This window comes from Alexandromys fortis, unplaced genomic scaffold, assembly GCF_014885135.2.
Source record: "Alexandromys fortis isolate MF-2015 unplaced genomic scaffold, M_Fortis_MF-2015_v1.1 scaffold_85, whole genome shotgun sequence".
Taxonomy (NCBI): Eukaryota; Metazoa; Chordata; class Mammalia; order Rodentia; family Cricetidae; genus Alexandromys; species Alexandromys fortis.
In genome coordinates this window covers 8,349,087-8,364,664 of record NW_026067975.1, presented here as the reverse complement: position 1 = coordinate 8,364,664, position 15,578 = coordinate 8,349,087, and the positions used below count along the sequence as shown (strand labels likewise).

The 15,578-nt window shown below is 39.3% G+C and overlaps 1 protein-coding gene across 1 annotated transcript; it reads left to right on the top strand.

The window, feature by feature from the left end:
* Positions 1-6,589: 6,589 nt before the first annotated feature.
* Positions 6,590-15,578, top strand: Bcl2a1 (BCL2 related protein A1). Its single transcript, XM_050157315.1, is given in 3 exon segments — positions 6,590-7,157; positions 15,327-15,410; positions 15,412-15,578. Coding segments are annotated over 3 exon segments (528 nt in total). The 5' UTR covers positions 6,590-6,737; the 3' UTR covers positions 15,436-15,578.

The window sequence follows — 15,578 nt, the reverse complement described above, 5'->3', positions numbered from 1 at the left end:
GTGGAGGGAAGGGGAGGGAGGGGGGGGGGAGTGGAGGGAAGGGGAGGGAAATGGGAGGAAGGGAGGAGGTGGAAATTTTTAATAAATAATAATAATAAAAAACTTGTTTCTGCTCTCTACAGATTAGGATTATACTCTGGGTCTCAGGACCACAGCTAAAAACTATAGACTAAAATATTCCTTCTAATCTCCTGCCTTTACTAAAATTGGCAAGCTGTAACTGATTGGGTAAAGTGTATGTCCAAATTTAACTTATATGTCTAATTTAGATATACCCAACAAGTAAAGGTGCCCTGATCCTCAACCGCCTTTACAGATCTGAGAGTATGGCATTAAATTAAAAAAAAAAAAGCTTCTTATGTGAGAGAGATATGCCAGTTCCTGCAGCATCCTGTAGCTCCTCTAAGAAGACACATGGCTGCAAAAGAACTTCCTCCAGGTGGCTTGCTTTGGATGTGACAAATTCAGTCACACAGAAAAAAATCTGCCTTTTATCTCATTAGCTGCCTGGAGCCTCCCTGGAGCCTGCCTGGAGTGGACAACAGGACACTGGAAATTTGATTGCCTCATCCTGCCAAGACAGGTAGACCACACCCTACCCTCACAAGAAAATCTGTCAGGCCTCCTGGGCTCAACCGCTAAAGGCAAGTACTGCTTCTGAGACCGGTGTTAGCCAAGAGCACGGAGAGACTTGGGATTGCTTGGGTAACTGGAAAAACTGTCTCACTTCTTTTCATTTACTTATCCCTCTCAGATCTGTCTGATGGCATCTGACGAAGGGTTCTGGTAGTACATTAGTTTATGTTGGGTCCATGGGGGTCGCACAAAGATGAGGACAGACCACCAAAGTCTAATAAACCAGAAGCAAACTTTATTCCAGAAACCAGAATCCAGGAAAAAAAATGTCCATGGGGCACAAAAAGCTTATCAGGTAGCTGAGACCACAGCCAGAGATGGATTTTGTAAGGCTGTGGCGAAGGCTGGTTTCTGATCCCACCTTTTTATAGTAGGGGCTCCAGGCATTAGGTCTGAACAAAGGAATTTTTATACTCTCAAGGTAAAACTCAGATTGCCTTACTTTACAATCTCCATTAACAGAGTTTCTTAGTTAAACTAGTGTTTGTACTTAATTTATTGTCTTCCTTGGTACTTCCAGGCAGTATTACTAAAGCCCTGTGGGCTCCCCTTTGATGCTGCCAGTTTCATATAGCAGGGATAGTGTGTAACCCAGAGGTCATATATCCATCTCCTAAAACTTAACTCAGCTCATACCCGTCATTAATCAGGGATAGCCGGGGGTGTTAAGCTCTCAGTTTGCAGAGAGATGCTTCGGCCTTGTAAATAGAGCTATGGGTTATAAAATGAAATAACCCACGGTTAATAGTTAACCCTCAAGCTGCTGAGAAAGCTGCTGACAGTCTGTTCTCATTCTCCTCCTAGGCTTACAACTTTATATTTCTTTATTTTTACATTCCTATTTCTGGAATCTACCTTTTTACATTCTTATTCTTGGACCCTTCAGTTTATTAGTTAAGTTTCCTGCTAAAAATAAAGGCAGGTGTGCCTCTTTCACAGGTTCATAGTCCAGGATTAACAGATTTCAGATGTAACTTCAGAGATTCAGACTTTTAAAATTTCCTTTGTCTTCTAAAATGTTCATGCCTTTTAACCTAAAACCATGGCCATTTGCTATGACACAAAGATGTAACTCTGTTTCAGCTGTCTTACAGATAGATACCTGCAGGTTCCCGGGAGAAGTTCTGCTGCTATATCAAGAAATCTGGTCTGGTAAAATCTATCAGTCTCCAGAGCCTATTTTGATCCCACCCATTTTTGAGCATATTTTACAGATCACTCCTGCTGTTTAAGCCAAGACCAAACTGCAGAGGGTTCTCCAGATATGCCAGCACCTGCACCAGTTCCTGGGACTTCACCATTGGTACCTAGGTTCAAATGGGCACCTTCCCAGTAACTGGAATCTGGTTTTAAAGGGCATATCTGTTCTATTGTCTCACTTATTCACCTGTGCCTCTCCTGTACAACCAGGGCAGTTCTCTGTCCCATTCCTTCTGGCAGGTAATCACCCTTCCCATGCCCATGGCTATCCCGATTCATAGGACTGATAATAACAATCTAATTTTTCTCCTAGCAACTTCCCAGTTCTCCCCCAAAAGAAGATGCCTGAGGTCTCCACAATGGTAGTTAACCAGATGTTTCTCCACCCACACGTCCTGCTGAGTGTGAGCTCACCAAATTACCAAATCCCAACTCCTCTCTCCCCTGTCACCCTATGCCTGCAGGAAGCAGCCAGACAAGAACCTGTGTCCATATACCCAGAGTCTGGGATGTTCGAAAGCCTCGCCCCAGCCCCTGGCATCCATATAACAAAAGAGTCTGGAATGTTGGGGTGGAAGCGTTACCCCAGGCCCTGATTCCCATATATCCAAAGAGTCTGGACTGTTTGGGTGGAAGCTCCACTCCAAGCCACCTCCCCCTCTTTCTCCAAACCCTGTTGCATCTCAAAAAGCCCACCAAATGATGACCCCTCTTGCAGAGATGCTCAAGACCACTCCCACCAGGTATTCAAACTGCCCCCCACCCCCCGAGAAGAGAGACATGTGGTTTCCCCATCTTTCTTTCCCCTCTCATCTCTGCGGGAGAGGTGACACCCAGGAACATTGTATCCATTAAACCTGGGCTTTTTCTAAATTAGTTTGATTTGGTCTGATTTGCAGAGCAAGATTTTGTCTGATTTGGTGGAGAGGCTTACCGAGGTGCATAAACTTTTTACTGTACTCTCCCCTATATCTACAATAATAATAATAATAAAACCAAAACTTTTCCTCAACCATACCTTGGAGAGGCCGTCATGTCCTCATTTTATATAATGAAAGACTATTGTTCTGGACAGAGACCTCTGCCTTGGTCAGGGCTTCAAAACAGGGAAGTAGCTAAATTCAGAGGAGTTAAAGAGCCAAACAGAGTGAGAACTCCCCCATGCGATCTCCAATGAAGTAGCAAAAAGCCCAGCAAAATTTCAGGTTCCTCCTTTGGGGAAAAGAGAAGTTGACCTCAGCAGTTTCTTTTGAAACCACTTGTCCCACCTACCTTGTCATGCAGCTTGTATCATCGTGGATACTCATCACTCAGGATCTTGGAGTTCTGTCCTCCTGTCTCCTATCACAATTGTCGCTTCTTGGTCAGAATAGAAAAGAGTCCCAACTTGTTAGGTCATTTCAGCCAAGTCCTAGACATTAAGGAACAAATACTAGTTAGCCCTATCGGGTCATCTCAAATGTCAGGGTCACGAGAAACCCCCCCCCCCCCACGTAGAAAGCCACCTGATTACTATTTTAAACCATGAGTATTGAGAGGGTGGCTTATTATAAGCATAGACAATTGGACATAGGAGTACTTTTGCAAGTACAATGGAAATATACAAGGATGAACACACTAATAAAACATTGACAGCAAAAAAAAAAAAACTGTGCAAAAAGATGAAGTTCTTAACTCACTATTAAGATGACACATATTCTCCTTGCTGTTCTCGTGGCCGTCACTAGTAGTTCATTCAGTCCTGTCTGGGTTATCAAGCTTCTCCAATAGAAGCTCCTAGATAAAATACACACAAAGAAAGACTTAAGTTAGGCCATAGATGCGTTTCTTTCATATTTGTGTTGTTGGGGATTGAACCCAGGCAAGCATGCTAACCAGCTGCCCTACTGATATGACAAACCCCAGGTCCTAAGTCAAAGGACTTTTTAAATATGGAAATACTGGCAAATTTCCCCCTATCATCTCTATCTCCCCAATCAGCCTGTCCCACTTAATTCACAGTGAATAAAATTCAGAGCTTCAGAACTGTCACACAGCTTCAGAGCCCAGCTGCCTTAGCTTTTAATTTGGGAAGTATCTCGATATTTGAACCTACTAGAGTGGCTTCTTCATTCAACAGATCCTTGGACTATGCATGGCGTGCTATAGTTTTTCCTGGACTAAAACTCCTTGTAGGCTGGAAAGTTTTGTTGTTGTTGTAGTTTAATCTAGTACACAACAGTCCTGGTACATTGTTCCTTAGTCTAAATTTATGGAGTAATACAATAAACATACAGTTTTCAGTTTCCACCTGTCATGTCTGACCTACTCAGAGTGTATTGGGGTAGGATCTATTCTATACAAAATTCTACATATAGATCTGGCAAGGAATAAAGACTCATGGCCACAGACTGTAGTGGTTAGTGGAAAATATTTTCCATGTTCTTGTATGTGCTTCCTGTCAGCTACATGCCTCTTACCCTCAGTGCCCTCTGGGTGCTACTCTGCCCCCTAGACTTTTATATTATACTTTATTGATATATAAACTTCCTTTTCCTTTTTTTTTTAGTGGTGATGGTACAAAATTTTTTTCTTTCTCTTTTTTATCAAGTCTTAAAATGCAATTATTTGGAAACCCTTCAAAATAAATTAAATAAAGCAACAAAATTTTTAGAAACATTAAAAATGGTTCTTTTTGGATCAATATTTCAGAAATATAAAATCTAAATATAGTTGGTTCTATAGTTTTGAAGTAAGTCTATTTCACTTATTCAACAAATATCCACTGCTTGCCTTTCCTGAGTCCAGACTTGGGCAATAGATAGAGCAATAAGCAAAAAGAGATGTAAAAAGGTACCCTTGATCACAGAAGACTTATTGAAATTATTAAGCAACATTCTTCCATTTTGTCAGAAATTCTGAGCATCACAGGAATGTGGGGTGGGGCGGGTAGAAACAAACCTTGTATCATTTTAGTGGTCCTTAGGCTACTCAAACCTGATTAGAAGTCAGAAAGGAGTTTGCCCATGGCCTTGTGGTTCTGTGGGCTAACAGAAATAGTCACAGAAGAATTTTGCATGGTAAAATTTTATAGAAATATAGTGACCCTATAACCATGAATTGTTCTGTTCTGTATGGGTATTCCAAAAAGAAGACTTTATGTTAAGTAGATGTGAGGAGATAGCCGAGGAAAATGCTGTGAGAGAAGGTGGGGACGGAGCCAGAAGAAACTGGCAAGCTGCAAGAGAGTAATCCAGGACTGATCCTTGTGAGGAAGGATGCAAAGTATGGGTAGTAGGCTCAGGCTCTGGGAGCCCTAGGAAAGTAGAATAATATAATGTACATGTCGTATAGGAAAGTTGTATAACATGTTGTATAGGAGTGTGGCTTCACAGTCCTGCCTTGATGTCACTGGCTGGAAACAGACTATGGGACCTGTGGCAAAGTTGGTGGTAAGTTTAAAACAGATCAGCTAGGGCTCTGATAGCTCCTATGTTTCCATGGCTACCACATGTTTCTATTTCTGAGCACCCTAAGCAACCTCTCTCCCTTCCTCCTCAACTCTATTGACTGATTATAAATACAAGTAGCAAATGTATTTTTCTTTTCTTCCATGTTTGCAGTTGCTCATAACAATCTGCTGCAAAGAATTAAAATTACAGCATATAAGGAGGGAGAGTGAAAAGCACATTTGATTTTTGCCGGGATATAATTGTCTCTATTTCTCCACCACTGGCTCTTCAGTTTGAAGCTGTCAGGTAAGCACAGCTCCTCACCTCCATGCATTCAGAAGCCGGCTTCACTGCTACACGCATACTTAGGTGAGGAGACTTAAGCTCCAACCCAAAGTCTGCAACGTTGCTTTAGCCACTGATTTCACCATCTCCACCAAGCTTCTCTCCGAATTGCTACCAACAACAAAATGCGAGATTTGCTCTTAACTTCAAATGGTGGACCTCTGGAGTTCTGTACTAACTAGGTCAGGGGGCAACCGAGAAGCCGAGCCATCATTAGTTCATCAGAGAATGAAGAACAGCACCACTGAGCCCCTACATCTCACCAGACACGGTGGCAGTCACCTTATCTAGGCCATCTCCTTTGGTGTTACTTCAACCCTCTAAAGTCATTCTAGATGGCTTCCTTTTTCAAAGTACAAGTCCCAGCCAAACCACAGGAAACAGGAAGAAGGACTTGTCTACAACGGATACCAGGCACTGTGACTCTAACATCATTGCTCCTTCTCATTTCTCCCATGATTTCTGACCCAGATACAGGGTAATACATATGATTGACGAATATGTATGAAGGAAAGGGAGCTCAGAGTTTAAGAGCACTTTCTGCTGTTTCAAGGTATCTCAGGTTCAGATCCCAGCACCCATAGCTTGCAACTCCAGTTCTAAGGAGCCCAACACCCTCTTCCAGTTTCCACAGACACTGCAAGTTCATGCTGCATATGCAGAAACTCAGGCACAGGCATAAAACAAAAGTAGATACTTTAAAAAGAATATTGCTAAGTTGGGCATAAAGCTAGGTTGTTTGCTATCAGAAATTATAAATATGAGAAGAAAGGAGCTAACGTTTTCTCCTCTCAACCTAGTGTATCTACATTTCAAGTGTAGTATTGTCACAGGCACTTTGAAGGGCCTCTGGTTCCCAGGAGCTTACAGGGATCTGATTCTCTACATCCTCTCATTCTTGATGCTTAAATTGAATCATAAGAGGAAGAGGAAGTGGTGTTTCTCTGAAACATTTTTTTCTCTTTCACAGTTCGAACTTTTGCTTTCACACACAGCCCACATACGTAAAGAGAAATTCCAGCAGTGTTCAAATATGATCACCCCATCCGCTGCCCAACCTTGTCTTTGTATTAGTTGCTGTCTTGGCCTTCGGGTGGACCGTTCCAGTTAGCTCTGCCAGGGAAGATGACTGACTGCGAGTTCATGTATATCCACTCACTGGCTGAGGACTATCTCCAATATGTACTGCAAGTTCCTGCTTTTGAATCGGCTCCAAGCAAAACATCCAGGGTGCTACAAAGAGTTGCTTTCTCAGTTCAGAAAAAAGTTGAAAAGAATCTGAAATTATACTTGGATGATTTTGATGTGGAATCCATAGATACTGCCAGAACAATATTCAATCAAGTAATGGAAAAAGAATTTGAAGACGGCATCATCAACTGGGGAAGGATTGTGACTATATTTGCTTTTGGGGGTGTTCTCCTTAAAAAACTTCCACAAGAGCAGATTGACTTGGATGTGGACACTTACAAGCAAGTTTCCAGTTTCGTGGCTGAATTCATAATGAATAACACAGGAGAATGGATACGTCAGAATGGAGGCTGGGTATGTGTGATGACATTCTTTTTACATTTCTCTGCAAAATTAGAATAGAGAGTTTCCTTACTATTTAAAACAAATGAGAAAATTCTAACTAAAAGATTGCAGTCTGTATATCTTATTTTAGATGCTTTTAATTAAAAGTAAACAAAACAAAAACCTCCTGGGTCATTTCCAGTGGACCCTACAGCTTTATAGTTGGCAAACATTTGTGTCTCCAGCTTTTCTTCTCACCTTGTGAACTACATTCATGAGGTCTGGGCCTGAAAGCAGCAGCATTTTGCTGAATCTTCGGAATCAGCAGCGCAGATCCCCAAGCGTCTGCCTTTTGCTAGGATTCTCATGCCAATGGAGAATTAGCACAGAAAGAGCTGATGTTAGATCTTTATTTGTACTTTAGATGCTATTTGTTAGATGTTATTTGTACTTTGCTGTACTGTAGTAGTCAGCTGCATGGTTTTGTACATTCATTACTTACACACTGACATGTCCTCATTTATAATATACAAATTATGGGCTATTAAAGTTTCACGATAAAACAATGTGTTGCCTCACTGGAAGGAATCATTTTAAAGCATATTCAAATATAAAAATCTGCTTTTATTTTTTAATCAGTATCTCAGAAAGCCAAGACTATGCCAAGGGTTTTGGAGCTCGGGTTATTGGGAAGCCCTTCCTGGTTAGACTTAGATGCTTAACTTTGTGTCTTAATATGCTTACCACGGAGTTGGAAACCCTTTCTATCCCCATGTAGTCTCTCTCCCAGCCCCAGTTTTTATCTCTCTCAAGCAATGTCCACTGTTACTATTGTATATACAAGGCATGTTTATTGAACACACCCAAAGAAAATACTTGTAGCATCTACCACCCCCATTTGAGAGATCTCACCATGTTGCCCAGGCTGGCCTCCAACCCCCAGAGTACAGTGATTCTACCACCCTTGGCCTTCCTCTTATCTGGGATTCTGGATGTACACCATCAGGCTTGGCTAGGAAGACTCTCCACCCCTACTGTGCCTCCAGCCCTTTGTCACCAGGGATCAAATCTAGAACTTAACACAATCTGAGCACATATTCTATCACTGCACTGTATCCTCAGTCTCATGGTAGTCTTTCTGAAAAACATTTTACAAATTAGTATTTGGGCTACACATGGCAGTGCCCATCTGTAATCCCAGAGCTCAGGAACAAAACGGAAGAGGGCCAAAAGGTCAGGGTCATCTTCAACTCCATAGAGAGTCAGTAGAAAGCCAGATCTGCCCATAGGAAGTCCTGTTTAACCCTCACCTCAAATAGTATATGGACTTATTCTGTAACTGTTTCTTTTTAACCCGGGGTACTAAAAATAGCACTTTAAAGAGTACTTTAGGGACTGGATCAATTTTTTTTTTTTGTGGAACTCCTGTGTTGCATGAACAATGCCCCTACTGCAATCCCTAGCACAATAAATAAATAAAAATTAAGTGAGTTCTTAATATGTTCTCTTGAATGTACATGCTGTCAAAGAGCTGGTTTCTTATTTGGGTTATTTCCAGAGTTTTCTGTCACAAGCAATGTTTCTTTGAATATACCAATATCTATCCTTCCTGTGTGTAGGATTTTTCTAGGGTGGATATTTGGCCATAGAGTTGAAAACTCTATGATGTGTATTCATTTTGAAATTACTAGATTTTTTTTTGGCACCATAGTGGTTCTGTCAGCAGCATGTTAGAGTATCCAACATTTCCTTGGTCCAAGGAAATCCTAGCTGTAATTTCTCCATGTTGTTGTACTAAATACAAACATATACTTAGTTTTCTTACGTTAATTAATTTTGCCCTTGGTTACTAGTACAATTAAAGTTCCCTTCATGCTGAGCTCAAGTCCGTGTTCAATGACTGATTCTTACTGGATTCCTACTGTTTATTTCTTTTGCTCAGTTTCCAATTATTTTTTATTAACAAAGGAATTCTTTGAACAATCTGAATGCAAATTATTTTTATGTGGTAAACTTCTTTTAGTTTGTTGATTACCTTCTAAAGCTGTAGATGTTTTCAATAATTACAAGTGTTTAAACATTTGATGCAATTGACTTTATTGAACTTAGACTTTGTTCCATTTCTACTTTTTGTTCAAAGTCTGCTTGCTCAGTGCTATGTCTTACTGTAAAGCAGTCCTCCTTTTCAATCGCCTTCAACCATCTGTAACTCTTCTTTTTAACTGATCTTGATTTGGGTCTAGGTGAAGCATGTCAGATGTTTGGTTATATTTCTTCTGGTTGGCTGTGGGAAGGACTCAGAAAAATCTCCACTGCACTGTGTACACCTTAAGTGAAGGCAAGCGTCTTCTAGCATAGAGGCCACAAAGGAGTCTGTTGAGAATCATCTTACAAGCTTTATAGGTTTACTCTATGTTCCCACTGTCTAGCACATAGGAAGACACAAAATATGTGTCACTTAAATATGTTAATATATCATATTATGTGAATTCTTAAATTTCAAAATGAATGAAGTGTATGGAATGGTCTCTTAGAATTTCTAGAAATGTGTTTGCCTGGGAATCATAAAGGTAAAAACTTATCTTAATGGAGATACAAAAGTACATCTCATGCAACACACACATGCACACACACACACACACACACACACACACACCTCACCCTTCATAAAGCTCCTATGTGAGTTCTCAGATTGGTTTTATTTTTACACCTAGGATCTTATGCTGTAGGTATGATGGAAGTGCTCTTTAAGATTCTTTTAGGCAATCTCAATACTGTATTCTAGCCTAGAGAAATCACTTATTCTGCTCATGGCAAATAGTGTTATAGTGAGTCAGTACACACAGGCATAGTAAACAAATACCTTTTTTTCCCACAGTGCTATTGACAAATCTTCTCTGATGAATGAGTTTACTCTGAATGATTCATTTTGTAGAAAATGCTTATGTGTATGCTAGTATCCAGGGATCCTAGGAGAAAGGGGAAGTGGGTATTTTACACTTTTTTCCTTTTCTGAAAGAGAAACCTCTAAAATGATCACAAAACACGAAACCTATGATTTTTGTCACACTTGAAATATGCCTGAAACTCTATGAGAAGTTTCAGACCAAGTTGTGATAGAGAAGTACAGCGTAGATATTAGGAGCACCAACTCCAATTCAAGCAGGGCTGAGCTTATTTCAGGGCTCAGTGCTTCCGTGTGATTGGAACAACTTACATAACTTCTCTATACTTTGCTTCCTTGTCTGTAAAAATAACCCATCTTGCAGCCTATCAGCTGGGGCTGGCACAAGGATCACATGATTTACACACACACCAAGCATCCAGAGCAATTCCTACAAGTGAGCCTTCAGTTCAATTCCAAGATTATTGTTATTACTAATAAATACTAATATTGAGTAGCTTCCATTTATCAAATCCAAGTATATTTCAACACCAAAAGTCGTATGGTGCACTTCTGTTAGATATTAGTCACTATGGGCTTCCACCACTAAAGGGAAGACCATGAGACTGATGTATTAATCATGGGATACACACACTCATTCCTCCTTTTTTAAAAAATCAGTTTGAACCTCTCCTCCTTCCCTCCCCTCCTCACTCTTCTATCTCTTCCCTTCCCCCTCACCCTTGCTCTGTTCTTTCCTTCTCTTCCATATCCCCTTTAGTTTTCAATCTGTTGCCTGTTTTTCTTCATCCTCTACACTTTTTTTTTTATTTTCTCTAGTTCCCTCTACCAGTTTGATGTGCACAGTTGGACTCATAATAGGTGGTAAAATATTTAATGTGATGTTTTTTAAGTTATCATGAGCATTTGGGAGGAAAAGATAGTTCCTAAAGCTATTAGCGTAGATTTTAGGGGCTGGTGTCTCTAGTCTCAGCTACACAGGGGCAAAGGCTAAAGGAACACGGCTTGAGCACAGGAGAAGTTCAAGGCCAGTGTGGGTAATATAGCAAGACCCCGTCTGTGAAACAAAGAGTGTGCTTAAGATGGAACTCAATGGCTCACCCCTTGGGAATCATACTTTAGTTTGATTCAGGTTACTTTCCTACCTCCATATTCTTGAATGAGCACTTTTCTGTGTCCAGACTCGTATAATAGAGAAGAATATTTGGTCATTAGTCCCACAGAGGAGGACTGTATCTACTGTTCACATCACTATAGCCTTATGCTTAGCATAGCGTCTATTGCACGGAAGGCACCTGACAAATACTTATATATCTCAGGAATTGACAACGAAATCTGAGGAACCCCAAATTACTTGCTTATTAGAGGCATGGCTTAGGTTAGGTCACCTAGGAAGTAATCCAAATTTCAGGTTGCCTGTGCCATATGTATAACAACATAATATAGCATAATTATGCAATTTATATAATGTAATAATAATAATAATGTTGAATAAACATAATAAAAATTAAAACAACACCATATGTAAAGAACCAGAAAGTCTTCTTGTAAAAGTACATCATGAATATGTAAATAGAGGGATTACATGGGAAATTCCAAAAATTTAAATATACAGTTTTCAAAAACTGCTTTAACGACAAAAAAATCCCTTTTATAAGTGGGGATATACTGAATTGGCCCCTTTCAAGTAACCAGAATAGTAATATTAGTAAGAGTTAAGCTAAGCCATCCTCTCCTCTTTTCTTCCCCTTCCTCCCCTCCCGCCTTCTTCCTCTTGGTGTAGTAAGTTTGGTAACAAAGTGAATGGGCAGAGTGGATAGATGCACAGAGATGTATAGGTGATTGATTCATCATTCTTCTCAGGAAAGGCATTTCCAAAGGTCTAAATAGCCAAGCCCTGTAAATGTTAGGCACATACTCCACCATAAAGCGATACCCCCAGCCCACCGAAGCAGCTGTCAAATGAATAACTGAATTAATAGTCTCTAGAGGAGTGACCGTGATACCCACTTATATCTTTAAAAAGAAGTCAGGGGTTTTAATTTTCTTTGGGTTATTGGTACAATATGTGTTATCACACAGTAAATAATAACAAAAAGGAAGTTGTTTGGGGCGTCTGAGAGTGCCAGCATCCAAGGGCTCCAGCACTGAAGGGCTGCATCTGATAAGAGCCTTCTTGCCTCAGGAAGAAAGGCAGGGGTGGAAGGAAAAAGGAAAGATGACTAAAGGGCTGAACACATCTTTCGCTAATAAATCCACTCCTTGGATAATAGTCTTGATATAGTTATGGAGGGGGTGCTCCCATGACCAAACCATTTCTTAAAGATTCCAACTTTAATATTATCAAAATAGCAATTAAGACTCAACATGAGTTTTGGAAGGTAGGAACAAACCATGGCAACTTGGTATATTACTTTACGCTTTAGGGTTTCTCAAAATCAGAGTAACCCAATTTAGCAAAATTTCACTACTCCAAGAAATAACCAGACATGGGCATTTCTTGTTTATTACTACATTACTGATGTGATAATGAATTCTTATTTGTATATTTATTTTTATGTAATGGCCTTAAAATTCAAATTGCATCACTAAAGGAAATAGTTTAAAAAAAAACCTGTTTAGAAAAATATTTTTATAGCTATTAAAAAACTGATTGGGTTGTAATGTAAAGCTCTTTAATTGCTCATAATCTTAAAGTGTTTTCATATGTATTATTCATAATTTAAGTCTCAGTGAACTTCTATTTTTAACTGTTAAGGCCTGATTAATTTTTCTTATATTTGAATGAACTCATTCCTGATAAATATATTTTCCTGGTTTTCAGTTCTTTTAATTTTAGTTTTTTATAGATTTGTAACTATTTTATATTTTCATTTAGCTTTTTATTTTACTTTCTTTACCTTATAAGTTGAAAATATGTAAGAAGTTAGCATGTTAACTGCCCAGAAATGCTCAGTTTTCCTGTTAATAAAAGGACATTTTAAAGGTTATTACTTGCCTATCTGCTATAAAATTACATCTATTCTTGGAACGGGAACAAGAAATGTCTAAATACCAAGACTGTGGATACTATGTGAGAATATAAGGTTAGGAGAAGAGGAAACAGGGAAGTGAGCAATTTATTTTTTTCTGGTGGAACATGACATCATGTGTCTCACAGCGGACTCTGCACACCACACACAGACACTTCCCCCTCTGGTGGCTGCCTGGTTTGATGATGATTCCACGACTATTAATTTCAAGATCTGCAGAAATTTTCAGAGTCCTCTGACTCGCAAGAAGCTACACCTGATTCACTTTTTCGGTATTCGCCCTATTATGACATAAACATTTGGAGACATTGTAATCCTGGAACTTACAAAATGCAGAGCAAATGTTTACTTAGATGAACAAAAAAATATCAGGGGTGGTGGTACAGAGAGTGTGTGAACACAGTCTGGGAATATAACTCAGCTGGTAGGTTGCCTGCTTAGCATGCACAAGGTTCTGGTGTCTATCCCTAGCACTGCCTGAACCAGGCATGATGGGGCATGGCTATAACTCCAGTGCTAGGAGACAGAGACACAAGATTCAAAAGTTCAAGGGCATCTCTGGCTACTTCGTAAGTTCTAGAAAATAAAATGAGTATAAATAAAAGTAAATAAACAAATAAAATAAGTGTTTTGAACAGTTTGTCATTTGGGCTTGTTTTGAAATATACGGAGTGAAAAGAGTATAATGTTCGCATCCTAACCCTGGTCCAGGCAAAGAATTATATTATCTTTTATTTATTTATTTATTTTTTTTGGTACAGCATCTTGCTGTGTAGCCCATGGTGGCTTGAAACTAAATGTAGTCAAGGCTTGCTCACAGTAATCCTCCTGTCTCCATCTCCCAAGAGTTGAGAACACAGTCTGTACTGTTACGCACCATGAGTTGTATTATCTTAGCTATCTTTTCCCCAAGTGTCAGTGTACTCATTAGATAAAATAAAAGTTACTATGAGGCTAGAAGCAATATCTAATGAAGATATAATATAATTATAGATTTCAAGTTGCTAAAATATTGTTACAGTGTGCTATAGTTCTTTGTTTTTTTTTTTTTTTGGTGTGTGTGTGTGTATTCTGTAGTTTGTATTTAGGAATTCATATATCATAGACAGGCATTTATAACAGCCTGGATTTTCCTAATTAAAAAAAAAGACCAGCTTCAAAAGTAATTATGGTGGAAATACACAACATTCTCTTAGAATCAAGAACATTGGTTTAATCTGGATTTACTATGAGTCCTTATAATTCTCAATACAGCTGGGCAGTGGTACTTTAATTCTAGCACTCGGGAGGCAGAGGCAGGCAGATCTCTATGAATTTAAAGCCACTTGGTCTACAAAGTGAGTTCTAGGGTAGCCATAGCTTTTATATGAAAAAATCCTGTCTGGAAAACAAAGCAAACAAAATAATAATAACAATTTTTTAGCATAATACAATTTATAAGTATAAATATAAATTCATTTTTTAGTGCTATGCTGAAAGAAAAAGAGAGGAAAATAAAACAACAACAACAACAACAACAACAACAACAACAACAACAAAAACAGAGAATTTCTTTCCCGGGAGCTTATAACTAGTGAGCAACAGAAATAAGGCTAGTTTGAATGAAGATGAAAGTACTACTCTTTGGAAGTCTAGTATATCTCAATAATGGCTTCATACTGTCTATACGCTGAAAGATATTCATATACTAAATACACATTGAACTAGATATGTGTTCAAATTCTTTCTCCTTTTTTCCTTCTGTGGTGCTTTGAATAAGAATGATTCCATAGGCTCATGTACTTGAATGCTTAGTAACAAGGGAGTGGCACTATTTGAAAGGATTGAAAAGGATTAGGAGGTATGGCCTTGTTGGAAGAAATATGTCACTGGGGTTTCCAAAGTCCATGCCAACCCCCCAGAGTCTCTCTCTGTGCTTATGCATCAAATCAGGTTGTAGCTCTTGAGCAGCTACTGCATGCCACCATGCTCCCTGCCACGATGAGAATGGAACTGTAAGCCAGCCTCCAATGAAATTAAGAGCTACCTTGGTCATGGTCTCTTCAAAGCAACAGAAGGTTTACAATGACACTTATTAATATATGGCTTCAAAACCCCTTGAAACCAACATATAGAGCTCAAACTGTATTTCTATTGGGCGGTGTTTCTAAAGGAGTTTAGCTTTGGAGTAGTGAACAATGCTGAAAATAAAATGACTACCCATAGGGAGAGTATAGAGAAGATTATTTCACTGCTTCTTAAATCTTTGCTTTGTTCTCGTAGGAAGATGGCTTCATGAAGAAATTTGAACCTAAATCTGGCTGGCTGACTTTTCTGGAAATGACAGGACAGATCTGGAAAATGTTCTTTTCTTCTCAAGCAACACTATTGACCAGAGAGAACCCTGGCTCCTGTGACAATGGTGACCAGCACTTAGTACTTCCATGTACACACAACTCAGACGAGACTTGACTTTTCGGAGTTGCAGATGTTTTGTTCTCACTTTATGGAATAAATTACTGATTTGTTTCTGTA